General features: G+C 40.6%; 1 protein-coding gene across 2 annotated transcripts in view; it reads right to left on the reverse strand.

Annotated features, from left to right (window-relative positions):
* The window catches only part of SEC14L1 (SEC14 like lipid binding 1), a 45,738-nt gene that overhangs the window by 6,241 nt on the left and 20,412 nt on the right, over positions 1–19,085 (reverse strand). For both annotated transcript variants that reach the window (XM_064522534.1, XM_064522533.1), the window contains exons 4-13: positions 14,884–15,033; positions 14,667–14,798; positions 12,237–12,365; positions 11,754–11,988; positions 10,765–10,874; positions 9,778–9,967; positions 6,725–6,813; positions 5,565–5,635; positions 4,012–4,183; positions 3,542–3,676 (exon numbers count right to left, since the gene is read on the reverse strand). In XM_064522534.1, coding sequence (XP_064378604.1) covers positions 3,542–3,676; positions 4,012–4,183; positions 5,565–5,635; positions 6,725–6,813; positions 9,778–9,967; positions 10,765–10,874; positions 11,754–11,988; positions 12,237–12,365; positions 14,667–14,798; positions 14,884–15,033 — 1,413 coding nt within the window. The remainder of the gene's footprint in view (positions 1–3,541; positions 3,677–4,011; positions 4,184–5,564; positions 5,636–6,724; positions 6,814–9,777; positions 9,968–10,764; positions 10,875–11,753; positions 11,989–12,236; positions 12,366–14,666; positions 14,799–14,883; positions 15,034–19,085) is intronic.

A 19,085-nucleotide genomic window follows, 5' to 3' on the forward strand; every position in this document is an offset into this window, starting at 1 on the left:
CTGAAAAATGAGATATGGACAACTTGAAATTAATTTTATGGCTTGTACATTATATTTGTAGATATATTTATTTTACACATTCTAATAAAATAGCTGCTATGCTCTGTTTTTGTGAATTTGCAGAACCAGGCACCAGGATTAATAAATTCCATATATACACAACAACAGCCATTACAGAAAGCAGTTGTGCACATGCTACAGTCATCACTTACACCGCCCGGTATTGAGGACAGATGTAAGTCACTTAAGAATGCTGAGGAGAGCAACAATAATGACACAAAGTCTGAAAAAATATAGCCTACAAAGACCTTATAAGACTGGGGCTGCTAAATGTAAGGAGTAAAGATGAAGGGGAGGTACAGTAACAGTTTCCAAGTAGGTAAAAGGATATTGCAATGAGGAAGGTAACAGTTTTTCAAGCAACAATAGTCATGATAGCTGAGTACTGGAACTGATGACACAACTTCCTTAAGCAATTTTCTTTTTAAAAAGAATTCTCTAGTGATCTACTCAGGAATAGGTTACACAGAATATTTGGGGCAGCAGAAACATTAGATAACCGAATTACAAAAGGGAGGGTTGAAAGGGCCTTTGAAAAGTCATTTTTGTTCAAATGTCCAGAAGTAAAGAAGAAAAGAAAGAGACCCTATTATCGTCTGTGACTGGCAGGAAGTATTGTAGCAATCTGCTTTCTGGTAACACTCACTTTTGCTTACTTAAGCAGTGATTTTGCCAGTTTCTCAAGTTTCAAATTAGCACAGACCCTCTCCACTGAAAGCTACTGCTGCTGTAAAAAGCAGCCCACTGAAGATAAACACATGCTTTGCTCCAAAATGCTAACACAGGAGTACTACATTATAATTTGAGACTGTATTTTGATATAACAGAACTGGATGAATTTTCATGAAAGATACAGAAATTAATCTACAAAATATAACAGGGACTTAAAAAGCAAGCAAGCCTGAAATTATCATGTTTAATACAGCTGAGTTAAAAAAGGGTGGAGGAAGCAAGTGTTACTGTGATGGAGGCTCCAGAAAATGTCTGCGCTGCATTCCTACACCTTTATCCCACCCATGCATTTGCACTGTCAAAAATATCACACTGAAAAAGAAAAAGCTACAGTATCATTGAGATGTTAGAATAATGCATTCCATTGACTCCCACATCCAGGCAAGAAGAAACTGTTCCAAGTCATAAGACATGGGACTGCTACCCTGCAGTAAGACAAATTTTCAGTGTGTCGTGGTCAACGTGGACCCCAGTCTTTGTGCATACCATGCAGGCAAGACCAGACTATTTGTGGTGCCCTGCTAGCAGATGTGCCACATATTTCCTTGAGCTCCTTATGGTATCAGTTAGTTCTCTTAGGTTACACAGGCTCTTCTGATTAGGTGGCAGTGACACTGGCCAATAAAGCATAGTAGTTAGCATGAGTTACTTTCAAATGAGCCCAAGCATATGGGAATCGTATGTCTCAATACAATCGTGTTTCACCATGAGCTTTTCTTGGACAGTTAAGACTACTACATATATATAGTCAGAATGGGAATAAAAATGATCATCTCCCTTAAGAACATACAGTACCGTTTTGACACGTTTAACTAGTGGTATTACATGGCCACTGATAGTGACAATAGAGCTCTTGCTGGCCTAGTAGACTGTTTAAGGTAATTTAAACAGTGGTGCTTCTGAACATCCAGAACATTTGAAATTGGAGGGGTAGACTGTATTAGAGTCTAACATGTTGGACATTGATAACCTCTTACCTTGCTGCCATGGAGGAGAAAGACTAGAGAATGGATCTTACGCTGCCATCCTATGCCTTCACACAGACACAAGCAACAAAATCAAGTGCAGTTTCGGGCACCTCTAGCCAAAAAAATCAACTCATCTCACACACACAGACAGAAACCATGAGCCAGCAATGTGCCCTTGTGGCAAAGAAGGACAATGGTATCCTGGGCTGCATTAGGAAGAGCATTGCCAGCAGGTTGAGGGAGGTGGTCCTCCCCTTTACGCAGCTGTGGTGAGGCCACACCTAGAGTACTGTGTCCAGTTCTAGGCTCCTCAGTATAAGAGAGAGATGCAGCTACTGGAACGTATCCAGCAGAGGACCGGTAAAATGATTAAGAGACTGGAGCATCTTGCATATGCGAAGAGGCTGAGAGAGCTGGGACTGTTCAGCCTGAAGAAGAGAAGCCTGAGGGAGGATCTTCGAATATCTGAATGGAGGGTACAAAGAGGATGGGGCCAGACTCTTTTCAGTGGTGCCCTGGGATAGGACACAAACCCCATGCAACGGGCACAAACCGAAACACAGGAAGTTCCCTCTGAACATAAGGAAAAACTTTTTTCACTGTGAGGGTGACTGAGGACTGGAACAGGTTGCCCAGAGAGGCTGTGGAGTCTCCATCCTTGGAGATACTCAAAAGCTGCCTGGACAGGGTCCTGGGCAACCTGCTGTAGATGACCCTGCTTGAACAGGGCGGTTGGACTAGATGATCTTTAATGGTCCCTTCCAGTCTCAACTGTTCTGTGATTCTGTGAAACCACACTGACATATATTTCAAAAGCCGCTGCTCAGATCCTCTTAATTAAGCAACTGATTTGCTATATAGGTGCCTAGAATATTTCAAAAATTTAACAGTAAGCTGCTCAAAGGTCCTCAAGAGAAGAGAGCTTCATAGTGGTGCTAGTTGCCTATACTGAAAAGACCTTGATATTCCTAGTAATGACATGAAGTAGAAGCAGGACTGACAAAGATAATGGACCTGAACTTCTCTTTCACATAGCAAATGCTAAGCTAGAAAATTGTGATAACACACTGGTTTACAATCATCTTTTGTGGTTCTGAAGCTCACAGTTTGGTTCTCCTTCTCAGCAACTTCCCTCTGAAATTCTGACCAACAATGACAGATATCAAATCCAAGCATTAAAACCAAAGAGCTTAAAAGTACACGATTTTATAGATTACTTAAGATTCTTTAAGAAAAGTTAAAAAAAAAAGGTAACTCATAGTATATCTGTATTTAATATTTCTGCTTGATTTGTATTAAAGTTTTTAGAAAGCAGTTTACATTCTTCAGTCTGCCTCTCTAAAACCTCCCCGCACCTTGAGATTGTCAGAAACAATCAAACACTGTATACAAAACTTTGACTGCAATCATTCAGAGCCTCAGCTGTATGATCATCGTGATACATCAAGGAACGAAATCCTCTTCTTGCTCAGTGCTGTGCCAGCATGTCTGCTTGAACTTGAGTTGATAGGTAACAGTGAGGATTCTGTTTTTAACCATGCCCAGGTATTCTGCTAGTCATTTGAGACTTGTGAAGAAATACTTTATTTCTCTTGTTAAAGTGGATCCAGAATAAAACTCTAACCCAGGAGTCCTACATCTTAGCCCCGCCCAAAATGATTTGTAGCAGACTGAAGACTACACTCCAAATTACACTGTCAATTACTCTGTGCTTTTAGGCTTGCTTGTTTAGAGAAGGGAGGGAAAACAAACAAAGAAACCCCAAAACCCCCCACACGTACCATGCACTCTCCACCAAGGAAATCAGGGATAATTTCTTTATCAATGTAATCCAGCAGTCCCCCAGGACCCTGGTAGTCATTGCCGGCATAAATAAGAAATTTCTTTCTAGTATTGTCATCAATGAATGGACTAACCTATAAACAATGGAGAACAGAATAGATCAGGTTACCAGATTTTTCTTGAGTAAATGCAGATGGAATCAGCTTAATCACATTAAGCCTTATTGCCATTGTTATGCAAAGTTCACATTATCAAGAAGCTAAGTTATCTGACTACATAAGCAAGTTCTCAGGTGGCGCTTTTACACCCATTCCAGGAATCAGGAATCCTATGAAAGTGACATGCCCAGCTATTAACATTTCCTGCTTATATCTGTTTCTAAAGCCTGACTTTAAAAGTGCTTATACAAACAGAAAGCATGTAGCAGTGTATTGAGGGCACTGTGGAAGACCTGGAATTGCAGACATACCAGCGTCCAAAGAACTGGAAATACTCGTGGTGCTCTCAGGATAAGGAGACGGCCCAGAGTCTCAGGGTAATTGGCTTCAACCACTTCAATGATTCTTAGCAATGCTTTGACACCAGGTCTCCACAAATGCCTCATGTTCAAGCCTTCCAGATCTACTAGACAGGTCCAAGAGCTGAATTTGAGAGAGAAAGAGAAAGGGAAAGAGAAAGAGAAAGAGAGAGAGAGAGAGAGAGAGAGAGAGAGAGAGAGAGAAATAACAATTAAAAAATGGGGGAGGGGGGAAGAGAGAAATCAGTGGCATCATAACTCTCCTTTTTTATTCAAATGTCCAGTGTCCTGAAATGTGTGGACTCCACTGCATGTATGTGTTTTGGTCCCTTCCATCTTAGCTTCTTGTTTTGTGCTAACTGTGCACACTGGAGTTTAAGATCCTTAGAACAGGAATGCTCACAGCATGCCAAGCATGCTTACGGAGCACATACAAGGATTGCTCTGCACATCATTCACATCTCCCCATGGAGATTTCAGACTCCAGACTCCAGCCAACACAAGATGCCGTCATCACCCTGCCCAAATGCTAAATCATTAATTTTACTGGGAAATCAATTAAGTGGCCACACTGCAAAGAAACAATTTAACATTCAAGGTGCAGGTTTCCTATACTAAGACAGTACCTTTTAAGAGTGCAATTGTACTTCAAAGCTAATTCTGTTGGCAGATCTCACTGAAGGATGCTTGTTCTATAAAAGATGGATTCTTACTACTAAATACTGAGCTTCAGCATATGCTTTAGTTACTTTCCAAGTTCAGGTCTCACCCCAGGCATGGATTCAAGATTTACAGCTGTGCTGCACCAACTACCAACATGAAGCGATGCCCAAGGATTCTATGAAGCAGCAAACATTTCTGTTTCACTTGTTAAATATTTAACATGTAGGTATTCTAAAGCTCAGAGGACCACTTCTACAAACAAAGGTCCAGCAGGCAGTATAGGTTCATAGTTATGCATGTGAAACCCATCTTTTGGATTCGATTTTCCACTGAGAACTGAGACAGCAAGCCTTCTAACAGTGAAAAGACAAGCAGACACATGCATCCCTGAACCTTTACAGATTAAGGGAAGGAGTCAGAAATTGAAGAGAGTCCAGGAAACATTATTTCATCACAGGGCCAAGTCCTCCATTCAGTCCACTCCCTTCCACTCCTGACCATAACACCAACACCCCCCCCCCCCCCAAAATAGAGAAGGGAAGGGGAGTGCATTAGTTTGCAGACATCCAAGGCTGCACAGAAGCAGAGTACCCCAAGTGGAACCGTTATGAGTACAAAACAGACTTTTGGAGCATGTGTTGCATTTCCCCCAGGGCTCAGCTGCACCGACTCACTGAAGTGGTAATTGGGGTGGGTCCCAGTTAAGTATAACTGTACATGTGTCTGCATGCGAGACACACAGCCTACCCTTTGCTTGGTCCACTTAATAAACTGAGCTCAGCAGTGTCACACTACCTGATGTTCCTTTCTCCTTCCCCCTCCCCCCTATTCTTTTATTTTACCTTATTGGCCTGCCAAATACTTTTGTGTTCTCCTCACATCGCCTCAGTCCTTCCTCATTTATAGAAAGAACCTGTACAAGAAAACACACTTTTTAGAGAAGAAAGGCCAAAACTGAGCAGGTGGGATAAAGAAAAAAAATGTTCCTAACTGAAGCCTAATCAAAACTACAAACTCAGGCCACCATAAACTAACTTAGGTGAAAAAAGAAATATGTAAGGGATTTAGGAGTAATGATTTCTAGAAGGATTACGAAGATTAAAAATACTAAGGTCCTGCATATTACTTGAATACTACAGCAGAGAGTTCTACCCAGTGTGTTTGCACCAACCTCTTCCAAAGGAGAAACTAGAAATTACTACATTTACCCCATTGGCTTAGCTTGCTGTAAATAAGCATGCCTTTCTATAAAAGTGATAACACGTAAACAATATCCTCTAGAAAGATGAGACCCCAGAGTAATACAGACAAGACACTACACATCTGCCCCTTTAAGCTTTGATTTCCCACTTAGAAACTAAAGCGGCTTTTCAAGTCAGAGGAAGTAACCTTGAAACACAACTAGGGCAAGCAAGTAAAATTTAGCATGTGCCTGGAAATGCCACTGGCAGAAAGTGTACAATTCAGCCCCTGCTTCTAGCAGTTATTATGGCCATGACTGTCAGTACTTGAAGTCAAAAAGTTCTTCAGAACTTGGAATGCTGCCAGCTTTCTGCTTGGAAACTGAGCAGATCCACAGTAAGAGTCTGTCCAGGAGATGCCTTTAAAGAAGCTAACATTACAGGCAAGTACTTTTTCTTTAAAAATAAACTATTCTTATCCTTGGAATGCAGGCTTGAAAAGAATCTTAGCATGGCATTTTCTCTCCTGCACAAATGTAGAGACTCAACTTTGAAGTACTGCACAAACTGCAGAAAAATCTGTGAAAATGCTAACTCAAAACTATAGGAGCTGCCAAGAACTACGCCTTTCCACCATCAGTTTGCAGTTGGAAAGAATGCACAAGACCAGCTACCAGGAGCTTTCAGATCTACTCAAACCAAAAACAGACGGCCAGAGAGTACATCAAAATATCCAGTGTGATGAACATTCTGGCAGAGCAGGAAATTTCTAAATGAAAATATCACATTGTTAGCAACTTGCTGGCTCCAAAAATACTTACGTATCGAAGCAAGGCCTCTTCCCCAAGAGCTCGCACTAAGCCTTTGGTATCCATCTGTCCCAATCTCAGCACATACAGTGGGCGACCATCTGAATAACAAGAACAAATGTATCAGCATAACCCTTAGTGCAAATTACTTATTTTTACAATAATAGATAAATTGACTGAACTAGCTTTATGCTAAAATCCAAATGCAAACAAGCCATAGTTCATTCAAACCTTGAGGTATAGCTTGAAGAGGGAGCTCCTGGAACAGATGGCAAAATATAATTTACCTTGTCTGGCTACATCAAAAGATTACCTGTAGCTAAACTGCAAAGCTTCATGGAGACATCTTGATGCAAAAATACTTCCCCTACCTACAAGGAAAGTCCAAAGGACCTCAGCAAGTACTTTTATAGATCCTGGTATACACAATCAAAGGCACAGGACTACAATTCGTTTGCAGCATGGCTAAGATGCAGGAAAAAATTTAGTCCAATAGTCTAACTAGCAACTTGCAAGGAAGGAGGTAAGCGTTCTGTGACGCATGCCGCAATACTGCTCCAGAGAGCCCACAGCAACCTCTTTGGAAAGGCAATTGCATTGAGTTCTGAGAGTTACTGCCAATAAAGTGTTAATCCAGAGACCTGCTTTCTTCAGTATTGCTGAAGTCACACCTTTTAGCTATGCCATTAAATATTATGCGGAACTGGCAAACAGCCTCACTAATGCAGGTTAAGCCTGGTGAGAACAGAATCTGTTCCAGAGATCAGCTTCAGATAGACCCTCTGTGTTCAAAGGCTTGTCTTTTCACAGTCATCTTGCTGCACACCAGGGCATCCTGATACTGTCAAGGATAAAAGCCTTAACAAACAACAACTGCACTGGCTGAATTTGAGAATCACAATTCTGCATTTCTGTCTCTTCGCAAAATTCAAGGAGCTAGTTACATGAAACATCTTCTATCCTCACCAAGTTATGATATATTTTTAAGCTTTGCTCCATCTAATCTAGTACACAAGCTTAATCATCATCAACTTACAAAACTAAATAGGCTAGGACACAAAAAAAGCTTTCTACATAAAACAATCTGCCCAAAGTTCTGTTGTCTGTGTTTAGCTTCATTTCCCTCCAACAACTGCAAGAAGAGAAGTACCAAATTATCATTAAGTCCTTTGGGACACAGGGAAAGAGAAGATACACTGTAGAAAAAAATATTTGCAGAGTTAAACTAAGTTATTTATTCAGCTACAGCACCACCACCATGAAAGTTGACTGAGTCTCTTATATTTTATTAGGTGGTCAAAAAGAAAATATTATTTTAACATTAAAACACACATTTTTCTTGGAAAGTACTGTTTAGCTTTTGAAACAGTGAACAAAAAGTGCTATTAAGTTTCATAGCAGGTCTCCCTCCCTCTCTGATGCACATGCATGCAGAAACAAACTAATAGTTTACTAACCCTGCTCCACCCAAATAATGCATGAAAGAATGTCTTTTAACTGACAGTGTTGTATTATCACTGTATATTTCATAATTCATTAGAGCGTTCTGATTTAAAAAATTTGACTGAAGCACTCTTAAAACAAAAGCCACTTAGATATACAAAAAACTGTACTAATTACAAGCATAAATAATAATTTTCATTCTTTAGCATTAATAGGTCATTCAAGACAATATGCTTTATAACTGCTGCCTTCTTTGCTTTAGTGCTAAAAGCTACTAAAAATTCAGCTATCTTAAGTTTGGCACATTTTGCATATGTGGGAGGAAAGGAGGAAGAAGAGAAAAGAGGGCTTTGAAAAAGAATCTACCCACTGTAAAATTTTAAATTACAGAAAATTCCACAGCTTGAAGTTCTCTACCGTTTCTACTATTGACAAACCCTGCTTTTACTTGTGGGTGTGCTACAAGAGACAAAAGGAACCAAGGCGTAGAACGAAGAGTTTGCAACAAGACTGAAGAACTCCTCAGAAAAATATTAAACAACCTTCTGAAGCATTTTGTGCCTTTCTCCTCGCTGGCCGGACCCAGCCACATGATATGGATGGAGGAAGATTTTGGGAAGCAAGGACAAGGCACTGACAGAGAAGAAGGGTGCATCCAGAATTTTTTTTTCTAGCATCTACAAGCATATTCTCATTTTCCCAGTTTGAGGTTTGTCAAACCCAAAGCAGCAGGGGAGAGCCATTCAGACCCTTCCGCCTTGCAGTAACTAAACTTCTCCCTGGCCCTCCCTGGCTCTTGGCAGCTATTGCTGACAGCTTCCTGTCCTGTTTCATAATGCTTCTTGTAACAGGAAGAGCTAGCAGAAACAACGGTGCATAGTGGGGAAAAGACTAAATAAGAACACAGATAACTCATGGTAAGAGATCATTTCTTTTTCCAAAGAGTTCACCCTGCCTCAAGCAACAAATTCCAGAAAGCTTTTCGGATACGTGCGTGTGGTAGCAACAAGATCAGTGCAGGATAAAGTACGCTGAAGGATTTTGGGGAGTGGGAAGGGGCCATATTTTGAAGATCCAGCCAAAGCTTGATATACAGAGTAAAATCAGCCAAAGCTTTTTGCCTTCTTAAATAAACTTGCCCTACCTGATGTTTCTGTAACACTACACTTACCATTAAACTGATTGTGATGCCAAATAAGTATTCGTTTATGCCATCAGCGGACATACCCAACATCAGGAATAAGTTGATTAGAAAGATAAACTTATTTACAAACATCCTTTAATCACTGAAAGAGAATACTCATCATCTGCCTAACATCCTTCTTCTAAGCATCTCAAAGCACTACAGAAATGCAATTAATAACCTTTTTATGCTACTGGCAAAGCTGAGCTCCTTGGAGAGTTCCATGTCATGTCTGGTATTAGTCAAATAAAGATTAGGACCTGGGAGTCTGGCTCAACCAACTAAGAAGCTGGCAATACCAATTTAAATGCATTTAATTATAACACCTGAGAAGTTCCACCAATCTTTCCTGCCACCTCTAGTTAGCAGAAGGGCAACAACCATCACCTCTAATTCAGAGGATATAAACGTTTTTTGCTATCTACGGTACAGAGCATACCTTTGTCATGGTGATGCCAGCCTCCTGCATAGTAATCTTGGAGTACTTGAGGAGGGTTCCAGGTGTCCAGAATATAGTCTACCTGATGCTGTTTACGCCACGTTAGCGACTGGCAAAGAATCTCTCTTGCTTTATCAATGTTGAAGTCCCGGGCACGCAAAAATCGTAAAATGTGCTCATCCTTCGGGATCTATTAAAAAAATACTTCATCTTCAATGTTTGCAACGAGGATGAATGAGAAAACAACAGAAGCTGAAGAAGGTATTGCCCTGAGCCAGTGCAAGAGGAGGTATACAACACGGAAAGTTACTCAAGCAAATCATTCTTTGTTTGCAACAAAAACACAAGCACCATGAGGTATTGCAGCCACCTTGATTTGAGGGATATAATTTCAGAAACTCCTTTAACTTAATCTTTTAGAGTTGTATGACCATACTAAGTTAGTTCAATTTATATGAATCTAGCGGCAAAACACATATTGCATTTCAGTGCTGAGTAAAAGGAAAGCCTGGAAGCCAAGACACACATGTGAATTGCAAGCTATGGGAAAATCTGAGAATATACCCCCAAACTTGCTTTCAGTGCTCTGATGGGTCATATTATCTCCCTTTCAATTCTGCACTTAGGGACACAGATTTAAAAATGTTTGGCCAAAAATGCAAAAAGGTGGTTATTCTAGAACCAGGCAGACTTGTTAAAACTGACATCATTTCCTTGTGCTGGGCTATTGACATTCTTGGAGGCAGTCATACTAATCATTTAGGCACCTCAGTCAGCAAAGTCAGCTGGACAATTGCAACAAACTCCTTTTAGTAACAGTGTGGAGACTTAATTTAGCTGTTCCACTTCTGCAGGAGCCTCTCTTGATCAAAGAGAGGCACTCACCAGGACTAGCTGGCCAGATGAGGTGTGGCATGACGTTTCAAGCCCACCTTGCATCCCACACATTCTGGAATAAAGAGCTACATGAGACTAACAAGAACTTACTTTGCCCTTGTGCGTTTCCTGCAGCCATTTCCTAAGTCGAATGAGGCAGCTTTCTTGCATTGGTGTCAAGTCACCCAGGTAACGCTTGATGTAGTCTGCATCTAGCTTGTCTAAAAGAAGATGTACATATGATTAGAGTGGTCATGAACTGGCCCAGGCCAACAGCAAGTGATTTTATATGCTGATACGTAAGGTAGAAAACCATCTGCTCCTATCTGCAGCCTCAGCCAAGTCTGGCTGCACAGAAGTGAGGATTTCTGAATTTTGATTTAAGATTTTCTGCTTAATGGAAAAAAAAACCTTTGCTCATCTTTTAGCAGCAAGTTGCCTTGTCTACTGCTACTACACACCCTGACACATTCTGTACAGGCAAAATTTGAATAAAGTTTCTTTCAATCGATGAAAAGAAGCACAAGCCAAAATACACAGTCACTTGATAGATTAATTCGCCTTCTGCAACTAAGGACTAAAATCAGGCATTTACAAGTGCTTTTTCCTAGTACATTCAGATTTGTCAATTCACAGTACCATATGAATTGCTTCTTCTGAAAAATACATACAGATGCTTTGATCTTAGATACTAAACCTCTCAGTGCAAGAATTGTCCCAAATTCCCTTATCAATAGGGGAAGGAAGATATAACAGAAGACTGAATCTAGGGAAGCTTCAGTCCTTTCTTCCCCCAATTATCACTAAAGTTACACCCATCCCCAAATTCCAGGGCAGAAGTAGGCCATTCATTTGCAAGCTAATGAACAGCTGAGAAAAGAGCTTTTCCATGCATATCTGATGTTCACTCACTAATAAGATCAGCTGGTAACAGCTATCCAGCTCCCACACAGGTTACTGCTCTGCAAGCCCATACTTTAACATTAAATGTTACCAAAAAAGGAGTTAATGTGAAGGTTTTCAGCTGCATATCAGAAGTGCAGTGTTGAGAGCCTCTAACAGTACAAAGAACCTCGCTAAAAGAAGTCAGACAACAGTACCATCAGGCGTTCCTGCCGTAGGCTCTGCAGGGCTGCTTGAGGTGTTGAGGATCTCCTTGCTGTTCAAGCCCTCCTTTGTGGCAGAGTCCGGTATATTAATGGCAGGGGAAACTGGTCGTCTTGTGTGGGATGCGCTGCTCTCCAATTTACATGCAACAGGAGGAGTCCAACGAGGAACAAAGGTTATTCCTTCTTCCTCCAGTTGCTTCAGGTAGTATTCTATTATTTCTTTTCCCTTCAAAAAGGAAACTTTATTTTAGCTAATAAAAATCCCCATTTAGACACAAAAAGAATTGGGCTGGAAACCCACTAAATGTCCAGATCTCTCTAAAGATTCAGCTTCCAAATACAGACACACACATTGCCCTAGGCTGAAGGGCAAGCAGCCCAGCTTTTTCAGGGCAGCAACCTGTTACTTCATGGCAGCTACTTTGTCTTTTTATAAGTTAGAGCCAGGCACCTCCTTCACAATTTTCAGCTCACCTTTTTAATATTGCTGGTGTACTGCTTCATGGCAATCTTTTCCACTGTGCTTTCAAAACCAAAGAAAGATTTTATGTCCAGACTTGCCGACTGTTCAAAACAGGTCCAGTCTTCATTATCAGGATGAACCTATTAGTTAAAAGGAGGCCATATACTTTAGGTACCCCTTTGGTATGCTTTTTCTCACAATATTTTAAATGACTGTCTCATGTTTTTCAGGTTCACACAGTCAGAAATGTCTAAGTGGAATTTTCAGTCGTTTGCTCCCTTTACAAAACACAGATAGAAAAAGGCAACACTGAAGAACAAAAAGCTGAGAAGCCTTCCTACAGTCACATGGCTAGCACAGCACATTTTTGCCTTGAAAAGGAAGGGGAGGGAGGGAAGGAGAAAACAAGTGCACCAGCCAAGAGTCAGTGGACTAGCACACTTGTACAATTTACAGTATTTCATTCTTGAGACAGGTCTACACTACAGTCACAGCTCATCTGTGAAACGCAGTAGCATAGCCTCCAGTGAACTCTGTGCTGCTGCAGGTTAGGCTGATAGACAGCAGCAAGCACAGCGTAAGCATTTCCAGGCTCTGCAGTCTAGACATGTTTGCAACAGACATACCGCAACACAACATTCCTTCACTGACCTACAAAGTACCTTAATATTTCGTAGACAGAGAAGTATTTTACTTTGTTCTCTCTCGATAATACTAAAGAAAGAAGCATAACCTTTTCATTGGGTTCCCAGCCGAACAAGCTGGATTTTGTAGCTACTAAGGAGGCCTTTTCTACTTTCTTGTCTTTTTAGATTTAGAGCATCCCCAGCTTTCTTCTTAGCTTATATGATAACTAGCTGAGAGATGACAAACAGTTTCAGTCTATACTACTACTCTGAAGGAAAGAGGTTTTCTAAACTCTCTTCAGCTAAAAGAGATTTGTCTAAGGATGTTCCAATCTGGCTCTGAAATTGTGGTTATATAAAAGCCTCATGGCAGGCTGCATTTCTGTGTGCAATTGTCCTGATGTCTTAGATCCCCCCCAGCATCCCTCACAACATGTTAATGCTGATTGGGAACAGTATTCACATACTGAGGCAATAATATCTACTTGAAATGGAAGACATTTGATTCAACTGTCAGTGAAGGACTGTTCCTCGCAACATATTGCTGCATACAGCTTAAATTAATGTGTAGAGCTCCAAGGAACAGGGCTGAAACCATTTCCTTTGGAATCTATTTGCCTGTTTAATACATTTTACAAGAAGATGACTACAGAAAAAAGAAGCACTTCCCCTCCTTTACATCTTTCTGCCTTTGGGGGCGGGAGGGGGGTGCATACAAGAGCCTATACTACCTAAACAAGTACAAGCCATGAAAATAGCCTGTAAGAATCTTTCTGTTCAATCGCAAATTCAATTATACAACAATCTATTTAACTAAAAAGGATTTTCTAAAAACAATTTCTTCTTGAACTGTGTTTCCGATTCTGCCTTTACCAATCGTTGCTAATTACTTGACTGAATAGAGTGAGGGCAGGGAGAAGCACCATGTTTTGAATGTATTTACCACGCGTAGTTTTTTTGTGTAACATTTCCCCTGTTTAAAGGGATCTTTCACAGAAAAATTGCAGGTAGAAACACATTTTTAAATGGGGATTGGGCCTTGGAAATAAGTGCAGTAATAATAATTTTTTAAAAAATCAGTTAACAGTGTCAAGCAGGTTAGATTTCCACTGACCTTTTAAGCACAGTTCTGTACATATCACAAAACATTTAAGTTATTACCTGCACTTAAAAAGATTGCTACAATGCAAATAAGTGGCCTACATTTGCCAGCTAGGATTTGACCTTTAACATCCATTCCAAGTATTACTTCTATAAATATGTATCATATCAGACTACGGGTGTTTGATAAGCCATAAAGAAAAAGCATGACCACAGCAGGAAACACACCACCCACCACACTCCTTTGTATCAGAAAATGTCTTCGTTGAAGTCCAAGAACAGCCACAATGGAAAGAATTAGGTTAAAACATAGCTGACTTGATGCATATTTGTCTGGAATTGAGCAGAAGGCAAATAAGCTATGTTCAGCTTTCCTTTAACAGTTCTGTCAGGGTATCATCAGCAGCTTCAACAAGGCCCACCCTGCTACTACAGACCACAGACTTGCCTAAACCAAGCTGTCAAACACAGCAAATTATGTCGCGTTCTTCTGCAGTATAAGAAGGTGCTCAACAAGGAAGGTGCCAAACTTACTTCATTTCTTCAACTAAGTATGTTACATTTAGCGCTAACAACAATTATCACTCACGGTGTTGTGTTGGTTATTTTTTCTCGTAAGGCGAAAGCCAAGAACAATCCAACTTCTGTTTGAATCCTGAAATCTAAACACTGACTTAATTCGATCTGTAGCACCATCAAGAGCCCATTACTCACTGTGTAACAGCAGTGTTCATTAATAATGACTCTGTTGGAGAAGGTTTCATTGTAGGCCTCGATATGCAAAGTCCGCTCTCGCCTGTTCAAAGAATTCTTCTGGACAAAGTAGACATAATCCACTCCTGCGATCTGAGGAAGATGTCACAGACTCTGTTAAGGTATAATATTCACGTGAAACAATTTACAAGAAGACATCCCCTTCAAACCTAAATACCTTTTTCAATAGCCGTGGTGCATCTATATCCAGCTTACAGCGCCTTTCAATCACATGGATAGCTTCGTCCTCACTCTTGTATTCATTTACGGTGTCGCTAGCTACAAACATAGGTATTAGAGGACATGTAGGAAACCTTCTTTCATATGCCTGTAAAGATGGGAAGAGAAGAAAACAAGCTATCACCACAAGTAATTCTTGTGGGGAGGGGGTTGTCCTTCACTGACATTACCAACATTTTTAAGTATGACACCCCTCATCCTTTTCATAGAAACAGTTGAGCCTTCCACCTCTTCTTTCTGGAGTTCTAGCTATAGCTGAAAATCACGGCCCATTCCAAACAAACCAGTCCTTAAGGTGTTCCTCACATAGCCCTATCCAGGCAAAGCATTTTTTAAAACTACACAGGAAACACCCCATTTCTCCCCTTCCCCCTGCAAAGGAAATTGTTATGTACAGTGACAATCCTCTTGTCAGTAATAACAGTAAAATAAGATCTTAAAACCCTCTCTTTCTAAAATACTACAGGAGAAAACAATGATGTCTTAGATCAAAAAAAACCGCACATGCTAATTATTGGTGTTCCACCAAGATGTCTAGGGGGTTTCCCATACAGCTCCCAAAGGTCTAATAAAAACATTTCAAAGCTTATTTCTTAAGTTAACCGAGCTCTCAAGCTCCCTATGTGCAGGGTTTTCCTAATGATTTCTCTGCACATTTTATCAACTTATAATTTTAACAATATATTGTAAAGCCTTCCAACAAAATGAGTCAATTTAAGTTTTTTGTAACAATGCAGAGACACCAATAGCTCTGATTCTAGTTAAAGAATATGGTCATATTAATGAGTTGCTCTCTTAAATGACACACACAAGGACAACAGCACTAATCAGACACACTTGAACAGATTAGTCATGAAGAGTCTGGGATCAGGAAAATGGGAGTTATCCCTTTCAGTAAGCCTCTACCTCCTCGTTCAGTTTGGCTTTTTTCTCCCCCCCCCAGTGGAGTGGCAGTAAAATAACTAGTTCTCTAGCCTGCTTTTCAAACCCTCAACTCTTTCCTTTTTGCTATTAGTACCAAAACCTTGTTAGCTTTGGGGAAGAGGCAGGACTTGCAAGGTGTCTGGACACAGAAGAAAAAACTCCAGTAACAAAATGAATCTGAGCACAGAATATGCAACGTGAAATTATTTAAAGAGCTAAAATACATACTTAGCCCTTTTAAATGGTCTTAACTGCTCTTTATATAGCTGGTTCATGGCAGAAAACGTCAACAGGGAGAGGGTGTGGAAGAAAAGCAGCAGCAGCTGCAGAAAGTATGCAACAGTGGCAGTGAAAAGACAAAGTCTCTTAATTTTTCCTTTATAAGATGACAAACACTTAATTTGCTAAAAGTGTTCAAAAGCAGCAGGGTTACTATGGTGATGGTGGTGCAATGCACTAAAACAGCACCAGCTTTTTTTCTCCCCCATGTATCTTTCTAAACCATTTTTCACAGCATGATTATCCTGAGTGCATAAAGCTCTTCTGTAACATACAAGCACAACCAGTGAGTACACATGCTCCATTTTTTTTAAATATGGATCTGTACACAACTGGTTTTGTTTAAATCAAGAATAGAAACAATTCCTGGGTTCAGAGATGCATGCACAATGGAAGTGACAAAGCATCAGCACTGTAACACAGTAACAAGCAGTGGAAGAAAAACTTTTACAGCTCCAAGAGAAAGGGAGGATGGGTCCTATTAAGATTATGGTATAAGTAGTTGTGTTTCTCATTTATTTCTTCTATGAGGCTCTTGTTTCTTTGGACAGAAGGCTATACATTTTCCAGTCACTCGTCAATTTCTCAGCTCTCTCTTCCCAAGCTAGTGTCAATGTTCTTTCTAAATTAATCACTATTGCAACTATATTAAGACTGAGGTTAAATGCTGCCCTAAGCTAGGAAAGGAGCAGATGCAAGGGGAAGACTGCCAGAAGCAGCAGGGTAAGTATTTGTTTTTCAGACTGCTCCATCTAACTTTGTTTGAGAACCTTACACTAAAACAATTATAAACTGAAGAGAAGGAAGAGTAGATAAGGCATGCATAACATTTCGCAAGGTATTTTTACTTTTGGATGACAAAAAAAAAAAAAAAACACACAACTTTCCCCAGTTGAGTAACCCCCTTTATGCAAGCCCTCACAAGTCTCCTTCCTTGCACGTATTGATGAGTTTCATCTTATTCCTCCAAATGCTTCCCATTTACCCTGTGAACACTAGAAAACTACAGTGTTACCTACTCAAAACTGTTTGGTGAACTGTTAGCAAAAAAACCCCCCTACCGAACAAGAGTTTGTTCTACTGAATAGGAAAAGCAAGCTGAATGCGTTTGTTTTGGAAAAGAACAAAATAATTAGTTGCCAAAAGCTGGCAAGCTTAATGCTTAGAGCAACAGAGTGCTTGAAGGTTTCAGACAGATTAGCAGCAACAAAGGACTCCTTCTTTCCTCAGAAGGTGCACACACAGTATTGAACACTGTCCACAGAATTTTATTTAGGCTCTTTAATTAGGCTGTTTTTATTTCTTTAAGTTACATACAATTGCCAAGGCATTCTTGCAATGCATCACTTCTCAGCACAGCATTGTCTGAAGAAAGAGCGATTACAGTAAACTTCGGCCACACCAAAATATTGCATCTGATTTAAACTTGTGCCCCAGTAATTTTCCACAGAGCAGTAAACATAGCTGTCTCTTCCACATGCGGTAAACACAGTTCTCCTTCACCCTGCAGAGTAGGCAGGAAGAAGCTCCTAGAGACTATAGGATCCTCATAGATCTTGCTTCACCATGGATGAACACAGTACAGGAAAAAGCCCCAGAATTTAAGAGTAGCACAGAAACACCGAAGCACAGCTGGAGTTGGAAGGGACCTCCGTAGATCATCTGGTTGCCCAGGACTGTGTCCAGTCAGGTTTTGAGTATCTCCAAGGATGGGGACCTCACAGCTCTCTGGGCAACCTGTTCCAGTGTCCAGCCACCCTCACAGGGAGGAACGATTTTCTTGCATTCAAGGGCAATTTCCTGTGTATCAGTTTGTACCTGCTGCCTCTCGTTCTGTCCCTGGGAGCCACAGAGAAGTCTGGCCCCATCCTCTTGACACCCTATCAGATATTTTTACATACTGAAAAGATTTCCCTCCCCTCCCCACTCCTCAAGCCTTCTCTTCTCCAAGCTGAAGAGTCCCAGCTCTCTCAGCCTCTGCTCATTCGAGAGATGCTCCTCTAGTCACTTGATCATGTTTGTGGTCCTTCGCTGGACTCATTTCAGTAGGTATCCATCTTTCTTGCACTGGAGAGCCCACACTGGACACAGTACAACACTACACGATCAATGTAAGATACCAGGTCAAAGCAGGATGCGTCACCAAGACTGGAGCTATTAAAGGAGAGCATGAGAGGACAATCAAGCACTTTTTCTTTTCTAATAATAGAATTTGAAAGATTTCCCCCCACCATTTGGGTGTTCTGAACCAGAAATTTTGTCTCAAGTCCAGCTTTGCAGACAGGAAATAACTGAACTGCATTATCCAATATTCCCTCAGCAGTCTGATAACATAGTATAATGCAAATGCTACGTGCATTTTTCCCTCTGTGACAGAGGTCTCTTTACAAATGAAATTAAAGTGCTACACATTTTTCTCCTCTCAGGATTTCAGTTTTACTGCATAGATGCAACCACAAAAGCCAGTTAGTTCCTCTAAAGCAAAGCATCTGCAGTAATACTGCTGGACTTCGTTTGACACGGTAATGCAAGAATGAAATGCTGCTGCTCAAGGAGTAACTTTTATACTCTGGGAAGGATGTTGTAATGGCATTTCTTAATTTTACACCAATTACTCAGCTGTATTTATAAATACTGTGCGGAGAATCTGTTGTTACAAAAGAAGAGCAGGTGTGCACATCCTCAAAACCTCCATAGTCAGTATTGGGCTTGACAGGGAAGAAGTCACATCACCTCTTCGGCCAAGAGAAACATGTATGCACAGACCTTCCAAAAAGAATTCAAGCCTGCAATTCTGCTGTTCCCTAATAATGTACTTTCAGTTTTTCCCACTAGCCTCTGGAACATTTGTGTACTCTGATAGATCAAAAGCTGGCATTGTACTGCAAGTAAAACACAGTATGGTGAAGCAGCCTGAGCTTCAAATTTAATGGGCTC

The sequence above is a fragment of the Dromaius novaehollandiae genome, chromosome 18 (genome assembly GCF_036370855.1).
Source record: "Dromaius novaehollandiae isolate bDroNov1 chromosome 18, bDroNov1.hap1, whole genome shotgun sequence".
Taxonomy (NCBI): Eukaryota; Metazoa; Chordata; class Aves; order Casuariiformes; family Dromaiidae; genus Dromaius; species Dromaius novaehollandiae.